Genomic DNA, 19,448 nt, shown 5'->3' with positions numbered 1-19,448 from the left:
AAAATATTTAAAGTGATTAAATATTAATAGGAATAAGACTAAATTCAAATGGTAAGTTTTTACCCTAGAGATCAATGAAAACATGGGTATCTAGATCACAGGATAATTTGACATGGAAACTAATAGCATTCTACTTACAGCAATTGTCTGAGGAAAGATTAAAAAAGTACAGAAGTGTCTAGCAAGCCCCTTGTAAATTAGTGTGAGTAGACAAGATGAGCCAGATTCTTCCAGACTCTGCAGAGTATGATTCCAAACCTCCTCATCATTGTTGTTTCTGTTTATCTTGTCACTGATACTTTATAAACTGCTGCTGAGATGTTTCCTTACCTGCAAACCTGAAGCCAATGGTTCTTCTTTTTCCATGCTGTTGCAAGACAAACCATGGGAGCAATGGTTGGAAATGACTTATGAGGATCTTGATTAGAGACTCATCCCAAAGTCTTAGGTGAATAGCAGACCCCCTGCTGTGAGCAAAAGCACACCTTATCTTTCTTAGAAAGCTTTCGAAGCAATGTTTCTAGAAACAGAAACAGTTTTTGCTGTGTCAGAAGGGGTTCTCTTTTTTCTTTATTTCTTAAAACTGCTTTTTCTACTCTTTTTGTTTGTCCAAAGGAATTTTCTATCTGTGCCTTAATCCTCCTGCAAATCATCTCACTATAAGAAAACATTTCATCAGATGAAGAAAGTACTGAATATGTGTGAACATTTAAGATGTTGTGAAGTGATTCAGATTTCTTAGTAATGTTATCTAGAAGAGCAAGCAAAATACACAAATGCCAGAAAGGAGCAACAATATTTCTAGAATATTAAAAAAATTTCATTGATGAGAAAGCAGTTGTATAGAAATATGTATAGGAGACAAATGAACACAGACAACTGTGACTTTAGGATTTTCCCAGAAGTGATATTTTTATGTATCATTGAAGAATTATTAAATACACATTTGAGATTGAAGAATATTCATGAGAGATTTATGAGTACCATGTTCTCTGCTTAGTCCATGATAATACTTAAATCAGCAAGTGGTCACTAAAAATTTATAGGTTCACCTTCAGCAAAAATGCATCCAAACTGCAGGACAGATACTAATTCTGTTGAAAGCTAAGGAAGTTTTGCTGCGGCTTCTGATAATTCATTTTGCAAAAAAATCAAGATGAGATTTTTAATGTGTTTATAAGAATCATATCTTTCAAATTTTAATTTATTAGGCTTCTTTTACTGTTTCTTCACAGCCATTTCTCTTCAGTTCATTATTAATCTAACAAAAGTGAAGGGGAAAAGAATAAAAGACAAAACTGATACTACTCTTTGTAGTATAGAAAAATGGGTATCCTGTATATACAAAATATGAAGCAATTAGTAAGACTGTAGTGTTACTAATTAACCTGTGTTTGTGCTGAAAGCTTTGAACAGTATATAGTGGCCCTCAAGAATCACAACACTTTACACTGCTTAGGGTGATAATCTGCAGATTTCTGCTGGCCTGTGTCTGGCCATTAGCTGCTTAACTTTGCAAGTTATTTTTGGTTTTGGGGCACTGAGATTGAAGAAATACCTCCAGTGTTGAAGTGCTGGTTCTGAGCATGTGAAAAAGTAAAGATTTACAGGGAGGAGAAAGGGCTTCCAATGGATTTTCACATTGTACTCTTTTCAGAGTTAGAATAAAACTAATAGTTTTAATAAAAGGCACTATGTCCTAGAATACCTTATTGTCCTAAGGATAGTGTTATCAGTCATTCAGAGTAGGAAGGATTGGTAGTTGTGTTCAGGTTCATCACTAGTTCATTAGTTTTAAATATTTTATAAATACAATGCTATTTTTTTTCTTCTTTTAAGAATCTTCCACCTTAAAAAGCATAAATTTGAAGTTTCTGAAATAGTTGGTTCTGGAAACTTAAATAACTCCCCTGCTACTGTCTCAGTGTTGGAACCACCTGTACAGAAAACCTTCTGAGACCCTTACTGTGCCACCATTTCCTTTTTAACAATGTTTTCTTTTCCCCACTGCACAACCAGGCTCGGCTCCCTTCGTGCTCATCCACCTATAGTGTTTCTGAGGTATACTTTGCACGTGTTCTCACACAGTCAACATGCTCGCCCATCACACTTTTTTGTTTTATTTACTTATTTCTTTATTTTTGCATTGCACTTTGCACAAGTGGGGAAAAATCAGCTGGGGGGAGCAGATTTTGCATGATCAATCTGCAACCATGTTCAGCGTGGTTTTAAAATCACTGTACCTGTCTGGGACTACCATGATGTGTAGTCTAGCTAGGCAACAGCTACATAACATATGAGCATAAAGGATATAATAAAATAATCCTTAATTATCTCTTACATTAAAATGAAAACAATCAACTTACACATGTCCAGGCTGCAAAATGCCTTGCTGGTTGGTCTGGCCCATTTTCAGTCAGTGAAACTGGAAAGACTGGTAAAGGTGGCCATCACATTGTGATTACTAATTACCTGTCTAGAAATAGGTGGGTTTATGATATCTGGGGTTTGTTATTAATTCCCAAAGCTCTGGCTTAGATCATTTCCTTCCAAAATGCATATACAGTTGTAAATAATTCAATTCCAGCTTCACAATGGTTGTTTATAATAAGGTATGGTGCCATCTTAGCAAGAATTGCAAAATAAAGATTGTTCAGTTTTAATTAGAATGGGGGAAAAAGAAAAAGATATTAAGAAATCACAACATAATGGAATAAAACCAGACTTGGTAAAATACTGTCAAATTAATGCCGTGACCCACTGGTTAAAGATTAGGCTTCAGCACAGTATTTTAATTGATTAATGGATGAATGTAAAAAAGGTGGACTTGAAGTTCTCTGCATTACTGAATCAGTCTTGAGTACATACAGTTATTTATTCTGCATTTTAAAAGAATCCCTTAAAGTTGACAGGATCTCATAAAAAATGACAGTTTGCTCTGCCTCATCCTATGGGCTAAGTTCTAGGCCTGATGTGAATGCTCTATTGATGAGCATCATACAAAGTGCAAACATAAGATATTCACCTACACAGAATGTCCATAGACAGGAAGATCACAATATCTTGCTGACGTGTGTTTAATTTGTTCTCAAAAGCTTCAGCTTCTCAAGGAGTCATTCCTTAGTAAGTTATTTTCTAGTTTCAGTGTATGTACAGGCAAAAGGTCTTATGAAAAGATTTTCTAAGAGAAAGGTGCTTACCAGGTTTTTTTGTCATAGCCAAATAATTGCTGTCTGGCACCACCAGGAGATAAGTCATTTTTAGGATAAACAAGTATGTGTCCTTAAAAGAACCTGATACATATTCTGCAGTTCGTTGTGCCTCTTTACTCTCTTGTGTGAAAGCCTCACTGTTTTTATCGTAATTATCATCAAAATGCTAATATGGAATAAATAAGTTATATTATACTCATACACGTACAAAGACACTTTTTTCTAAACTAATCCAGGAGCAAGAAATTAATTTTAATGCTTACAGATGCGAGACAAATGCCATCCTCGCTCAACCAGCCATTCTTCTGAATCGTCTGTATGAAATTAAGGATAAGCACTGGTTCAACAGGCATTTCAGCCTGACGACGCTTTGTTTCCATGGAATCCAACTGTGCTATTTCACAAAAATATGGTCTTATAGGTTATGAAGTGAATAAGCCACTTTAAGGGAAACCGGACTTCTCTTGCTTTGTCTGCAATATCAGCCATTTGTCCTTTTTATGTCCTGGAGGAATTGCTGTCTTTGAAGGAAATACAAACCAAAATGTTGTGGCTGATGACTGGTCAACTTGTATGGGTCTCATGCTTGATCAGATTCCAGACACTGTTTTTTGCCTTCTCAAAGCCGTCAGGCTGTAGTACCAATTATTGAACTTGGAACAGCTAGATTCTACTGCAAATGAAAAAAACCCTGGAATACTAAATGTATGAAAGCTTAATGAACACTGTCTACAAAGGATGTCTTTGCAATTTGTTGTAGAGAATCTGCTAGCTGAGCAGACTGTTTGAGCCAATGACAGATCCAAAGGAACAATTCAATTGAAACTGCCGATATCTGCGGCCATTGTAGCTATTTGAAGATGGAAGGAGGGGCTGAAGATTCTCTGGGGTCCCTAAAGAATATGTAGTGTAGTTTCTAACTTTGTGAGAGACTCGTCATTCAGAAATACAGCTTACTGTCAGGATACATGTCCAGAAGCGTTCAATGTCATCTGCTATTATTTTGGAGAATGGGAAAGGTTGCTATGAGTAAATAACATCGTGACCTCTAAATTAGGTGGTATAAAACATCCCAAACTGAGTTATTGTTAGATCGAGTCCAAAAGCCTGACATTAGTTTTCATCAAGGGGAAATTGTTGTATTGCATGATGTCTCATATGCAGGGGAGAGAAGGACCACACCTTTGAAAGGATCTCAAGGTTGTGTCTTGTGTCTATACCAATTTCTGTCATTCTTATTCCAATAAAATATTTCTCTTAAGCTGGTGCCTAAGCATCAGGTTCAGAGCTTCTTAATTGTATATGTCCAAGTTATCAGCAAATAGCTTTGGACCTCCAGAGGATACCAGGAACACAGACAAGAAACAAAGTTAATACTATGAAAATTCAAAAGAGCATGCCTACTGGCAAAGCTGCAGCAAAAGATCAAAGAAAAGATAGCTTGAAACAAGCAATTTCTGAAATCTTTTTTTTTTAAAATAGACATCATAGATTCATCATAAGAAATTTCCTTACCATTTTAATTGTTGAGTAAAGCCCTAGAATTTGATTAATTGGCACTCCTTGAGCTAAGATTGCCCAGAAGAAAAGCGACTGTACTATCAGAGATTATTTTCTGCTGCTACATGGAAGTCTCTTATTGAAGAAGTAAAATGTCGTCAAGCAGAAGAGGAACGTGGCATCTTTGTATTCTGCATTGGGAAGAATTTGAGGTAGAATTTGCCACCTGAACTTTTTTCATAGAGAACATCCTTATAGAGGCTATTTTGCATCTCAGAGTCCAGTAACTAGGAAAAGCTTATTTTTACCTGTTCCTTTTTATTGTCACCAGTTGAACTGGTGAAACTGTGGACATGGTCAACTGATGCCTATGTGAGAGGAATGGGCAAAAAGTTTTTTAAATCTTTGATTTTCCTTTCGTTATAGAAAGGTTTTCATAGTTCGTTGGACACCAGGCATTATGGGGTATTAGTACTATACACCTACTTAGCCCCAGTCAACATCTTAACGATTCCACTTATCTGCAATAATGTGGAGTCTTTGGTTCAATTCAGTTAAATCAAAGTGAGTTTCTTGAAAACGTTATTCCCTTGTGGCAAGAGAAGTAAAGCTTTAATGCTTTGAAATAGTATAATGATAAAAGATAAATTTATAGTCTCTTTGAATTTCAAATATACAATAAAGTTTCCCCCTTCATTAAAACTGGTTAACTTCATGCCTGTAATTTTGGTAAATTTTAGCAAGATTACTTAAATGATTTTTCTGAGAGTAGAACTATTAATTAGGAATTAGGCTGACTTGGCAGTTGTGCATCATAGTATGTGTACAATATATTTATAATTTGTTTATTATCCAGTTGCTACAAAACATAGTAATTTATTCTTTTAATAGGAGTAGTTCAAAAGAAATTTTTGAATCAGATTGACGTCACTTACGTTTTTACAAGTAGTCTGACTTCAGCTTGTATCTCAAAAAATGCTGCACAAAATATAAAACCAACAGATTGACCAATGAAAGTCCACAGTCTCCTAATTTATAAATACTCCTTGTTTATAAAATAATACTTAGGTAGTATTATACAATGGCCCCATTTTTTATCTCATTTGTATCTCAGGCTTTTTATTACCAGCATCAATCTCTTTCTCTCCCCTTCTCTCTATCCCTCTCCTTTGGTTCCTGCATGTGCTATGTGTTTTGCTAAAAGCATAATGAAGGAAATCTACTCATGTGCTTGTTGAAAGCATAGTGGCTGCGAATGTTTACTGCAGTGCAATCCCCTGCTTTCTTGAAACCAGGGACCACTACAGGGAATGAAGTTATCAGCAGTATTCACAGAAAAAGAAGGAATACCATTTCCTACAACAGGTAGTTGACTTCAGAAGTCCATTCAGAGACTGCAGGACGATTTTTAAATGCTCTAGGTTGAAGTATGCTATGTACTGTACATTACAAAATGTTGTAAATAATCAAATCTTCTTTAGAACTGAAGTTGAGCAAGAATGTATCTTCTTTGTAGTCTAGTTTGAATAGAAGGCAGTGCTGAAAGACAGACCTGCTACTCTGGCTTTCAGGTGTTTACCACCAGCATAGGACCTGGAATCCAATTTTGGGTACAGGCAGTTAAGATCCACTGTTGATAACTGCTGTAAATCTGCATTACACGGCACAACTGATTTGAGGATGGATGGACCACTTATATCTTGAGGTCAGAGGGGACTGCTTTTGACAGTCAGATTCAAGAGCATCCTTAAAGTGTGCACAGTAAGCCCAGCATTTTGAATTTGTTGTCTACTTGTCAATTCTGAATCCAGCACTTCCAGAAGGCTTTCCTGCCTCCAAGAAGTTATGCCAGCTTCGTTGTGCTGGCTTTAGAATGTGGCAACCTTTATAGTTTGTCATCTTTTTTTAAAATGGTGTTTCTTACTCTTTTTTCTAAAATCTTTCCATCTAGATTTCTAACCAGTGAGCCAATTAATGCAATTTTTTAGTTAATTTATTCTGATATTATAATAATATAATATCCCAGCTCTGTACTTATCAGAGGGAGAATAAATAAAATTCAATGTATCTATCAGGAAGCATAGGCACTAAGAAATCAAATCACAAAATCTCAGTTATTTTCGAGATGATGTTATATACATTTCTATGTTCCAAAATATCAAATAATTTAGAAAAAAATTCCCCATTTGGAACTTTAAACTTCTTTGCTTTTTATTTCAAGACAAAACAAGTCTTTATGTTTTAATTTTAAATGTTCACCTCTGAATTTTTCCCTTTCTTCTTCCACAAAACAGGGAGACATTTCACCCAGACTTATGATAGAGATGTGAAATCTTGTATGAAACAAATACAAACAAATCAGAGCACTATGAATGTCATTTTCCTTTTGATTATTTGGTTATAGTTTAGATTCATGTGTGTAACCTATATTTGAACCTTCCAAAGACAATCCTGTCATTATTTCTTTATAATTAAGAAGGGTTATTTCCATTTTCTTGTACTGTGCCATACCTTGGATGGTATGGTATTAAAACTGGCTTGATTAGATATAAATGTGAGATTTCCTTTCTATGCAACCACTGTTTCTTTTTAAATCCAGCAGCAAGCTGCTCACCAGCATAAAAATATTTAGTGTTTATTTGTTTGGGTTTTGCTACTTAAGTCAGTTTGAGAACCAGACATTAGTTTGTACTCTGTTACGCTAATAACACTCAGTGCAACTGCTCTCTAGGTTCAGCTCTCAAAGCAATCTAACTCTTCAGAGTCAGCTTCAGTAATAGAATCTATGGAAAAATAGAAAGCTTCTGTTACATTGCTATTATGGCTTTTGAGTAGTCACTGATGTAAAGTGCCATGTGTGAGAACTATTTTACATGTATCTTTAGTTGGCAGTGTCTGTTTTAACACATGGAAATCAAATCAGATATACACAGTAGTCTCAGTAATGTATAGCTCAAACATCAGTGGGTTCCCATCAGTGCCCCCTATGTTATCTTCCTGTTTTGCCAGTTTTTCAAATGCAAGATTTTTGCTAAGCATAATTAACATGTAGTTTTTCACTTAGGAGCCAGAGGGGTGAATGTCCTTATTCACATTATTTTCCATATCCCTTTCTCTTCTGTGAATTTCCAAGAGTCATTGCTGCTTGAAGCCCAGCCAAATTAATATTCTCTTTTGCAAGCACATAACTGCTGCAAGGAGGCTGATGGTTGCAATTGTGCTTGAATCTTGCAATCTGGAACACCAAATTCAAGACAGCACTAAAGGAATCTTACCCTTTTGAGCCTTTGAGGCTCAAAGCAAAATCCTAAATGCAAATGCTTTTCCCACATTTGTATTTCTGATGGAATAGTTCTTGGCACAGCATTTGCTCAATTCCAGTCTCTTCTTTCCATACCTTATGAACCCTCTGAAATCATCATGTCATTCATCCATGATTAATCTGATTTCACTTTAAGGATTCTCCTCAGAGAAATACGGTCATATGTTTCTGTCTCAACTCAGAGGCAGAAACCTAGCTCTCCATACAGAAGTTTACTGTACTGGTATTTACTGCTCATATGGATTCACACTGAAACTATTTTTATATTTGAAAGCGTACTATAAGATATACCAAATACATGAGTATTGTTAATGTATTTACTAGGTTTTGCTCTTGTAGTTGAAGAAGCCCTTCAGATTTAATGCTCCAAGCTCAAATAACAATGTTAAGCTTAACCAAATTCAACTAATTTGGAGCTATGCCAGCACAGAAATTCTAATCAGACCATGTGGCAAAACATATGTTTTGTTCCTATTCAGATAGTTTAAAAGTAGTTCAACATTCACTTTAGAATGATAATAACTGTAAAAACATCCAACCAAAATTGCTGGCAAACACCAATGGAAAAGCTGAAATTTAGCTTTAGGCCTGAAGATTCACTGGTCAGTTGATGAGTGACTTTTGGAGCTTGCAATTGTTTTGGTTTTGTATTTAGTGTTTTCATATCTTCATATTCTTTTCACATACAAGTGCAAGGAATATTACCTGTTCAGTTAGCTTCTACAAAGATAGATTGTAAGCATGAAACGCAGGTCATAAGCTTTGTTAGCAGGTACAAGTTTGACTCAAAATCCTTTGAAGGTTAATGGAGAGATGCTTTTTTACTCCCATAGACCTTGGATCAAAGGTATGGAGGCCTGTAGGAAGGAACAAAAGCAGCAGAAGCTAAGTAAATTTCTTTATGTATATCAGGACACTTGATATTGCAGAACTGAGTATGACATAAAAATATATCAATAACTAAATAATTCCTCATTCAGAAGAGAGTTTGGATGAAGTTTAGTAAGCAAAGCATGAGACTAGTTTTTGAACAGAGAGACTAAAATGAAGTAGCCTTATCTTGTCTCACACAGAAGACCTGCTGAAAATAATTATGATTTTCTGATAATGCCTACATATCAAAGGAAAAATAAGAGCTGCACACATAACATTGATCTAATACTTCCTAAATTATGTGTCACTAACATGCCAACTTTGCTTGACTATATTTGAATGAAGACTGTATTTGACAATTCTTGGTTTTAGGCTCATTCTGTTCAAGAAAAATAGTTTTGATTTTTTTTTGTAGTAATGTGGAAATTTTGTGATTTTAATCCTGCATTGAAAATGACTGTTCCTGGGTCAAGAAACAGAAAAGTGAAAATAATTGAAGTTCCGTTTAAAAGCAAAACACTTACAGTAGAAATGAAACTTTAAAATATCAACTTTATTAGTGTATGTCAAGGCTTAGAGAGTAATTCATGCTGTGCTTGCGGACAAGAATTTCTATACATCACATATATTTTTAGTCCATCTGATTGACAACAGTTTAAAAAGCTGATTGAACTGGAATGGACAGGGAGTTTAAAAAGTCTTAATGCTGGTGAGATACGATATAACTCAGACATCCAGGCTAAGCAATTCATCAATCAGATTGTCAGGATGTGAGATTGTATGAAGATATGCAAATAAATCCCATTTCTGTGGCAAACAACAAGGACAACAGGAATCTCATTCTCTTGTATCTCTTTGGTAAGAAAATCTATTCTCTCTGCCTTTATTTACACTATCTACTTCTCAAATTGGATGATATTTCCAGGGCATTTGGGATTGTTGAAGATGTTCATACAAACAAATAAGAGATCTTGTTCTCAGCTAATAATGCAAGCAGTAGAACTGTTTCTTTTCCTAAGTGCGGTGTTCCTAGAGATGTCTTGTTTCTTACAAATTCCACCTGGATTCTTTTAGTGCAGGTTAGAAATACGTTTTGGAGGTTGTACACAAATTATTTGACAATAATTTTTATGTCTTGATTTAATATGGGCTTTAGCTTACAAAAGATGCATGTCCTCTCCATATCTGGGTATTATATTTAATTCTGCTTCTCTGAACAAAACAAGTATGATCTTGAATAAGCCTGAACAGCCCCTAAAATCTTACAGAACCTTGCTGCCTTTCCTTTTATACATACAGCATATGTGTATGCTGTCCCATACTCTTAAGACCACTAAATCCAGATCATGATTTTTTCTCATACAAATGGAAATGTTTCCTTAAAATTCCAGTAAAGAAATAAGAAACCCTTCATCTCCCTTTGCCTCTTTTTATTCTCAACTATCAAGCCTATGCTTCTAGTGTGTAGTAGTAAGATTGCTTTCCCATTAGCTTTCTGACCAGTGGTTTAGTATTTTATCTCCTTTTTCACTCTGTGTATCACAGTTCTTCCTGTTTTCTCATTCAGTGAGGTGTTCAGCTTGCAATTTTAGTTGATGTGTAAGATTTTGGTTGAACCCTGTTCTAGTAATAAACATTGATTTTTCATTTGCAGGGCAAGGTCGGTTTTCATTGAGAAACAATGACTAATCAGCATCTTATCGTAGAACACTACCCTTTGCCTTTTCGTTTTGTTTTGTTCCCAATACTGGATAATGCTTTTTTATATATACTATTCCTGTTAAAGGAATGAATTCAGCCCTCATGTTTCTACAGTGTATTCATCAACCCACTTCCACCATCCTGTTTGAACACTAGTTAGTGTGAACCATAACCTGACCATAAAACACCCTGGATGTGTTCATAGTCTACTGGGAAACAATGATCAAAATTAAATATATGTTTATGTAAAATATAGATGACTAGGCAAAACATCAGAAAAGAGAACCAAATAATATGCGAAGGAAGACCTAGAGGCATATTCAAGATCTGAAGATGACTTGTTCAGTGTCCAGTCTCCCAAGCATAGCAATTCAGTAGTAAAAGTCTGTTCCTACAATTATATTGGCTTCAAATGATTTTTTGTTTAGTTCTTCTCACTGACTCAAATGAGTAATTCCATGTGTAGAATACTACATTATTCATGTTTAAATTTTGGTGACGTAAATACGACCACTAGTGTTGCTTCTTCTTAAAAAATGTGTCAATAAGTGGTGTCTATTCCTATCAAATTCCTTGAGCTCGTTTTCCTTTCCCTTTTAGAGGTGTTCTCACTATAACAAGAAAAAATTGTTTTGTAGTTTTGAGCTGACTTTAGTCCCAATTCAGATGACTGTAAAGCGTACTCTTAAGACCTTGCATATGCAGGTCAGTGTAAAAGTGCTGTTTGAATAGTAATGCATTCCTGAAATAGGTAGGCTGCATCTTGTAATAGGAATATTCAATCCTCAACTACTTTGTTACAAGTTTTCTGAAGTACACAATTCCAGATATACTTTTCCTGTGAATTTTTTTAAACAACCTCATTTTTATATTCTATATTAATTCAATCAAAGCAATTATCTCTGTTCTTCAGATAAGATTTAAACATTTTTATTAAACAATGTATTTGATTACATTTTTCAAATTTGCTCCTAGTTTAACCTTATGTATATGGCCTAGAATAAAAGACCTAAATCAATTCCTTTCACAGTATTATTACACCAGTTGGAGGCATTCTTATTTATGCTTTAGTTTTATTTTATGTATTTAGTTACAAAAGCTGATTAGTCTATATTGCTGTCTTAAGGGGAAAAGAGTTTTTTGGCAAGAGATACCATGCAAACCCCTAGAGCAACAAATTGGATCATGTGCAATTTGAAATCTATTTAAAGTAGGCAAGAATTTGAGAGACCATGAAAGGCCATTGAAAGGCATGTGCACAGAGTATATTGTACAGAACTCAGACCACGTTTTTACTAATATAGACGGTAACTACACAAATGGGATGAGGATAATTTGAAAAGAGAATTCAGCCATTGCAGTATACACTGAATTTTGAGTGGCACTGAGATATTTCTTGAAATGCTTTGCAGTATAAAATTATGAGAAGCATTTGCATTAATTATCAGGGGTCTGTATTGTAGGGTTAGATGATATGAAAGGTACCTGTTCTATCTCTTAAGTAAATCACACATAGAAGAAAGCAGCAGCAGCAGCAGTATACTTCCCACATCACGCAAAATAAATTGTCTTCATAAAACTGCTGAAGTTTCAAGGAGAGGTTATATGAGTTCTGGACTTCCTCACTGACAGTAGGTTGTAGTAGGTGAAATACCTCATAAACAGACCTGCCTGGTGTTTATGAGACACTTAGGGGAATAGGCTTCTTAAATTGTTAATGGCTGCTGCGCTTTGCATACCCTGCTTCCTTCATTACAGCTTGGCGAACTCATTCCCTTTGCTGTACCTTAGTTCTCTGTGTTTGTATGTATGTTTGGGTTTCTGCTGGTGGTTCCACATTCTGCATGCTTTCCTAAAAGTGAAGCAATGTGCTTTCCCATAAATGATAAAGATTATGGATTAGCCTCCTACAGGCTCTGTGTTCTTGAGAAATGGGCTTTCTGTTGGTGGTAACTCATGTTTTGATGTCATTGTTCTGATTTGTTCTTCATGTTGTAAAATTGAGTTGAAATGTACTCCCATAAGAGTTAGCTTTTCATATTGGGCTGGAAACTCTTCATCTTTGTGTAGCAATTTGTTTTATTATAACCAATGGCTTTTAATTGTACCTCCCATAATGAAGAGCTGACTTAATACTCTGTGCTAATCTTGTTATGACTTTAAAAAGGTAAGTAATTTCTCTAACCATTCCTAACAGTCATGGTAAAGCGTTAAAGGATTTTTCAATTTTCTTTTTTTCTTTATTTTTACATGAATTTTTCACTTCTAGCATGAACTTTTCTTTGTGTCTTTTTCTATTTTTCTTGTAAATTTTTTTTTGTGAACTGATTTTTATTTGCAGCAAAACATGTCATGTAGGTTTAAATAAATCAAATTTAGTACAGTCATTGATTTCATTTTTCAGAACAATTGTGATTGATAGATAGCAACTGTCAGCAAGACTCTTTATTTTATCATTCCCTTAATTTATTTTTGAGTACTTCATTTCACATTTTATTTACTGCTTCAGCTTATGGGAGAAGCTTACTCTGCATTCCAGCATGATAAAATTATATATTACCGGACATAAAATCCAGTTTGCATAAAAAGCAGGATAATGTGAATTGAATGCTTTGGGTTTGGTTACATTCTGACTGAACTACACAGGGGAACGGTGCTGGCTGATTGCCCACTGTATCTTCTGCCAAGGTACATTGTTTGCCAAGAGGCTGTAGAATGGACAAACAACATATCGATACTTTCCATGTGAAAGGAGAGATAGCAATAGATTGTTATTTCTGTAACTGTGAATGAGACAAATTGTAGTAAATAATACTACTTACCACTCACCCCAGTTAGTCTTGGTACTATATGCAATGTAATATGGATTCTTTACTTAGCAGTAGCTGTGAAAAGAATACAGATTTTTCATAAATGTCACAAATAACAAAGTAGTAAAACATACAAATAATGAATATGATAAAAGGCACTTAAAGTACATGACCCCATTTATACAAAGCTCCATTGCTACTAAAACTGAATGTGTTACAAAACTGGTGGGTTTTATTCAAAATCATATTTTACTGCAGTTTTGTTTAAAAATAAAATTAGGATATCAATGTGAAATTAATTTTAAATAAACAAGTGTTATGTAATAATTAATTTTGATGTGAGTTATGTTAAAACATGGTTTGTATTCTGCAGCTGTGAGCATAGGTTGGGAAACGATCAAGTCTAGCTGATCAAGCCTTTTGTTTTATTATCATGGATTCCTCTTCCACAGCTGCTTTTAAAATTTGTGGGAAGCAAATTATTTCTCATACTGCATATGTTGCCCATCAGGTGAGTGATAACATGGAAACTGTAGGTTGGGTGTAAGAAATCAAAACGTAAATTTAAAGTCCTCTGTGTGCACAGAATTAAAAAAATGACCTGTAAGAAGCTGTGTGTGAAGCCAGCTGTCTTTTGTTACCATTGTCATTTGGACACTGTAAGAGCAAAACTTTGTCAGCACGTTTTTTTATATTAGAAGATTTGATCTGCAAATCTCAGCTGCTCTGTTCATTATAAATCTCTTGTTTTTGTCCATACACTAGCTCCACTATAGGTTGGAAGGGCTTAAAGATGAACTGAGGAGGAATAGAGGCTACAACTCGAGAGTAACTATTACTGCTCAAAGGAGCTGTTTTCCATTCGCAAACATTGCTTTGCGCTATGGTTTTGGGCTCCTTCTGTTCCTCCACTTTGTTGAAGACTCTCTCTTGACTTCCATTTTACTTCTTTAGCACTGTCTTTGTCTGCTAACATTTTTCCTCCTTCTCTAGTAGCTTTTATCTGTGTCCTTTGGATCGCATATTTTACTTAGTTTGTTTTAGTAGATTGTTTCAAATGTTTGTGTTTTGTATTTTTGGTTTTTTTGCCTTTTTCTTTAGGACTATGTTACCGCACTGAGTTTCATTCCACAGTTTGCTGAATTGCTTGGTTATTTTGCAGCAGGCCCATTCCTCCTTTTCTCTTTTCATATGGTTTTCAGTGAGAAATAAGAGAGCCTCTTCCATTTTAAACAGTAGTCTTACACACATAGGCCCATGTTGCATTTTACACACATCATCTTCTGGCTTACCACATCCCATCCTGCTTTTCTCTCCCACGCTCTCGCTCTCTCTCTCACTCTCTCTTTCTCTTTCCCTGTCAGTCTGTGCCTCTCTCTTTTGTGCTTTCTTTCCTACCATTACACCATCTTTTTGGTCCAGAATTGTCCTTTTGTAAATTATAGATAAATATTTACTTCTTCCAAAGAGAGTTCATGTTATGCCTTTGAAATCCGGTAAAACAACTCTGGGCCAAATTTGGGCATCATTAATATTTTGTTTGCAGTGTTCTTGTATAGTATTTTTGGTGGGAAGGAGGGAGGGCTTGGGGGTTTTCTGTTTGGTTTTTTTTATCAACAGTTTTTTTCAGGGAAGGACACCATAACCCACTCTAATTTGCAACATTACTTTCCATAAGTTATTCCATTACAATAAGTGGACTGTGTTGCACTCTAGAATCCAATTTTTCATGTGAATACACATTTGGGGCAAGCTGCTGTGGAATAGAAGAAAGAGGTTTAGAAGCTAGGACACAGTTGGTTTCAGCCTTAAATGGTTATTCCATTCTGAAGACTGCCTTTTGGGGACTGAGTGTGTACCATTCTTCATCAATTTTTAGATCATACGTATTCACTTTCCAGGCAATTTTTCCTTAACTGCAAATTGAAACCGTTGTCTGAAAGGTAATCTGGATTCACTTCTTCACTCTTTAGCAGAAACAAATGTTCTGTAGGGAAATTACAACCTCAGCGTCACCTGTGCTATTCCACTTGTTTCACCACATGTACATGGTTTTGCTTTATTAGTACTCTCACTGAAATTTAGCAGTACATTTGTCAATAAAGTAAAAAAGGAAATAATTCTATTCACAGTCTCTCAGAGGTTTGTCTTCCCGTGAAGTTTACTTTAGCTCAGGTTTTGTGCACTCAAAAAGTTTTTTATTGAAGCGTTCAGTCAGCTGGCCTGCCAGATGACTGAATGCTGTTCAAATTAGTTCATCTAAAAATTGCAGCTTCAGTGCTGTTATACAATGTGCTGTCTTTCCACACCTGAGAAGAATTAACAAGAGCTTATGCTTCAGTATAGGTAAAGTTTAAACTGTGTTTTGTTTACAGGACTGATACTCTTCAGAAAAAACAAGTCTTTTTTAAAATCTGTGTGATAAACAAATGGAATTCTAAATATTTAGTGTTACTAGAACTTCAGACCAATGCGATTCCTCCAATTTCCCTGAGTCACACTAATGTATCTGGAATAGCACAGTGGCAGCTAAGCATCTAGGAAGAGGATTTGTTGAGAAACCAGTAATCATTCTGAGTAGAATTGCACTGCAAAATTCATACTGAGCATAGCATTTCTTTTAACCAAAAAGAAACAATTGAGTAAATTTATCTGGCTCCAACCAAGAGCTGTTTACAGTTGTGAGTTGCTTATACATTCGAAGAAGTCTTATTAAATATCTTCAGAATCAACACAATCTAAATAGAGTATTTAAAACTCTTTATATAATACCTGAAAATATCAATACTAGAGTTTTAAAGCAGGTCATGATCATGTAGTTATGTTAGTATTTTATCTAATCATGAAACAGCTCCTAGATTCAGAGTTACTGTAATTGCATTTGTATAGGAAAATGTGAGTTTTCTGTTTAAAACTGGAGCTTGACATGTAATTTTAACTGTTATGTTCTTTGGCCTTAGGCCGTCTTGGTTTCAGGGGGGGATGGGGATCAAATTGCTTGTATCAGATTCTGACCATCAGCTACTACCTTTTTGCTTAAATATACTTTTCTCATGTGAACTATGTAAGAATGTTGCTGAAAATATGTATAGCCTCTGTCTTAGATCCCAGGAGCTTGCCCGTTATATCTCTGTATTTTGTATTCTTGTTAACTTCTGTAGCTCATAGACTCTGTGTTCTCTCTGCAGGTGCAGTCTAGGTGCAGCAGCAAGGAGAACATCCTCAGAGCAAGTAAGTATTGAAACTTCATAGCTCTACTGAGAAACTAAGACTGCCCAGAAAACAGCAAATGATAATGAGATAAGAAGAGTTTGGACATAAGTGGGTTGGCAGAAGAAATATAATAACTTAAGACAATAAAGATCAGTCCAAAGAGAAAATAAAAGTAAATAGCTCAGTGTTCATGTACAAATTGCCTTTTAATGATTTATTTTTATTATTTTTGCATTAGATAACTACACAATAATCTATTTTTTACAGAGTGTGAAGATGTGCAGCAGCAAATGGGATATTTAGGTGGCTACTGTGAAGCGAAATTGTGTCATTAAAAATTAATTTCTAATATACATTAATGCTTTCTTATAATTTATGTTGCTTTAGGAACATCATCAGCTTTGGATCTCATAAATACCTTCTTGTTCTAGGCAAATCCATTCAAGATATTCCTACAAGTTGCATTTTCTTAATCTTTTGGGTTGTATCTGTTAATTTCATTTATGTATTCCTGCAATAGTTTCCTCTCTTCCGTTCCTTATCTTCACTTTCAAAATCCTTCAAAGCTTGTTGTCCCTTTGTTAACTCTCTCAGTAAGTATCAAGAAATCAAACATGCTGCTAGCTTGATTTTCAAACAACTTTTGCTGTATTTCCTCCCAACCTTTTCAAACCTGGGAAAAGTAAACTTCGACACTGCTGTCCTGACTGTCCAGTGATTACATTGTGCTCTCCTCTATCTTCCTTTCAAAGCTTTTTTACTCCACTCTCATTCTTAGTTTGCAAATTCACTGGGGCAGTGTCCAGTTTTATGTTTTCTCTGTGTACTGCACATAGCATATTGAGATATGTTTTTGTAGAACAGAATGAGGAGTGAGTCATACTGAGTTCAAACATTATAAAACTTAGCCTCAGATTATCATCCACACTATAAAATATTGCATCACCTTGTAGGGTTTCTGTTTGTGATTGACTGATCCTGTTCTGCTCATTAAGAATTCTAGTGTGTTTTTCATGACAAGTAAGGATATACACTTTTGTGGACCTTTTCAAATGTAAATTGCATTTTCTTTTAAATCTCTAAATTTAAATCTGGAATTTTGGTTCTAGTTTAAAACAGTGCCTTAGCAGTGTTTGACATAAATGCTTAATAGCTATAATTAACAAATTTAATTTACTTCAAAATGCCAGATTACTTTCAGTAAAGTGGTTTAAATGAACATCACTGCGTACATCTGTGCATTGTAGCATACACAAACTTGGTGCTCTCTCACTGCAGGTCACAGTGCTGTTGACATTACCAAGGTAGCAAGAAGACACCGCATGTCTCCATTCCCATTGACGTCTATGGACAAGGCCTTCATTACAGTTCTAGAGATGACCCCAGTGCTTGGAACAGAAATCATTAATTACAGAGGTAATTGAAGTTGGACATTTTTTGTGAGGATTAGGGTGGTTATTTCCTTATTTTACAACCCTTTTAAGCACTTGCTTTTTTATTAACGTTGTGAGTTGTCCAAGACAGCAGCTTCTCCAGGATAAACTGCTTTAGGAAATACCAATAATAGGAGCAGAAGTCTCCTTTCAAAGTCAGGATAATATCAACTGATCTCAGTACTCCTCCCTGAAGGAATCTGTAATAGAATTCTAATGAAATATGTAAATTCGTTTTCTCATGGTCTGTGTTACATGCAGCAAAGCTGAAATGTAGAAACCATGATTTTCCTCAGTAGTTGATTTAAAATTGGACTTTTGTAGAGGCCAAGTAGCTCCAAGCTGGACTGTGATCATTTGCTCTGTTCTCTTACTGTGGGAGATTCTCACTAAACCCCCATTCCCATCTGAGATTAATGATCAAATCAAAGTGATTATTGTTTCCAGGTCATTTTTTTCCATGTCTATGTCTTTAACAGGTCTATTTTTCCAGATCCTATTTGTCTTCCTAGTCATTCCAGAGTTTGTCTCTTGTTGTAATAAACATAACGTAATTCCCTTTCTATTCTCTCTACCACTACTTACTTTCATTTAATGTTTGATTTATTGAAACTTTTTAATCAAGGGTAACTGTTATTGATTTATACAGTGAGGTTGTCTTAAAAGGCATCAAATGGCAGGCAAAATGTTCGACCTTGTTACTGTGTCTGTACTTGTAAATGTATGGGGATACCTGACACCATTTTCTGGCCTTAAAAGGAATTAGCAGGGAACCTCTCATGTTTATTCAGCTAATCTATCTTCCCTCTCAAAATACTGTGTGTTCATAATGCCTGTTAGGTGTCTTCCTTGCTTCTGTTGTCCCTTACACCAAGCTTGGGCATTATCTGGGAGAATGCTCTTGGCACAGAACAAAACCACGACAAGAAACTTGCTGCCAGGTAATCCTAAAATAGATAGGGAAGAGGAAATCTCCTCCAGGGATTCCTCCAGGTTTTCCAAAAATTACATAGTGAGCGAGGAGACAGTAGAACCGTGAGCTTCAAGAGGCAAAATGTTAACTACATTGCTGGACTTCAGATAGCAGAGATGTAAAAATGGTTTCTGAACAAGATGTTCTGACTTCTGGCTTGAAAATTTTAATTTTTCATGCTCTTTCTTCTATTGTGCTGCCACAAACCTTTGAGGTATCTCCACACTGACATACTGGTTTACAGACTATACATAGAAACACACCTGTGTATTTAGTCACTGCAAGTAGAGATGAGCAGTCCCCTGTGCCCAAGTAGGAAGCAGATCTCTGAGAAGGTGCTGTATATCCTGCATTAAGAACAGCACCGATACAGAATCAACATGGAACATGCATATTACTTTCATAGTGGTG

At 35.4% G+C, this 19,448-nt stretch overlaps 1 protein-coding gene across 18 annotated transcripts in view; it reads left to right on the top strand.

The window, feature by feature from the left end:
* Positions 1-19,448, top strand: part of GPHN (gephyrin) — a 288,977-nt gene that overhangs the window by 219,093 nt on the left and 50,436 nt on the right. For 7 of the 18 annotated variants that reach the window (XM_069858253.1, XM_069858250.1, XM_069858247.1 and 4 more), the window contains 2 exons: positions 16,607-16,649; positions 17,910-18,047. In XM_069858253.1, the coding sequence (XP_069714354.1) occupies positions 16,607-16,649; positions 17,910-18,047 (181 nt within the window). Of the gene's footprint in view, positions 1-2,019; positions 2,062-14,183; positions 14,247-16,606; positions 16,650-17,909; positions 18,048-19,448 lie in introns of all 18 variants that reach the window. The other 11 variants (XM_069858242.1, XM_069858235.1, XM_069858238.1 and 8 more) reach the window with 3 other exon arrangements.

The sequence above is a fragment of the Phaenicophaeus curvirostris genome, chromosome 5, assembly GCF_032191515.1.
Source record: "Phaenicophaeus curvirostris isolate KB17595 chromosome 5, BPBGC_Pcur_1.0, whole genome shotgun sequence".
Lineage (NCBI taxonomy): Eukaryota > Metazoa > Chordata > Aves > Cuculiformes > Cuculidae > Phaenicophaeus > Phaenicophaeus curvirostris.
Note: the sequence above shows the minus strand (reverse complement) of the source record. Positions and strands in the feature narration are given on the sequence as shown.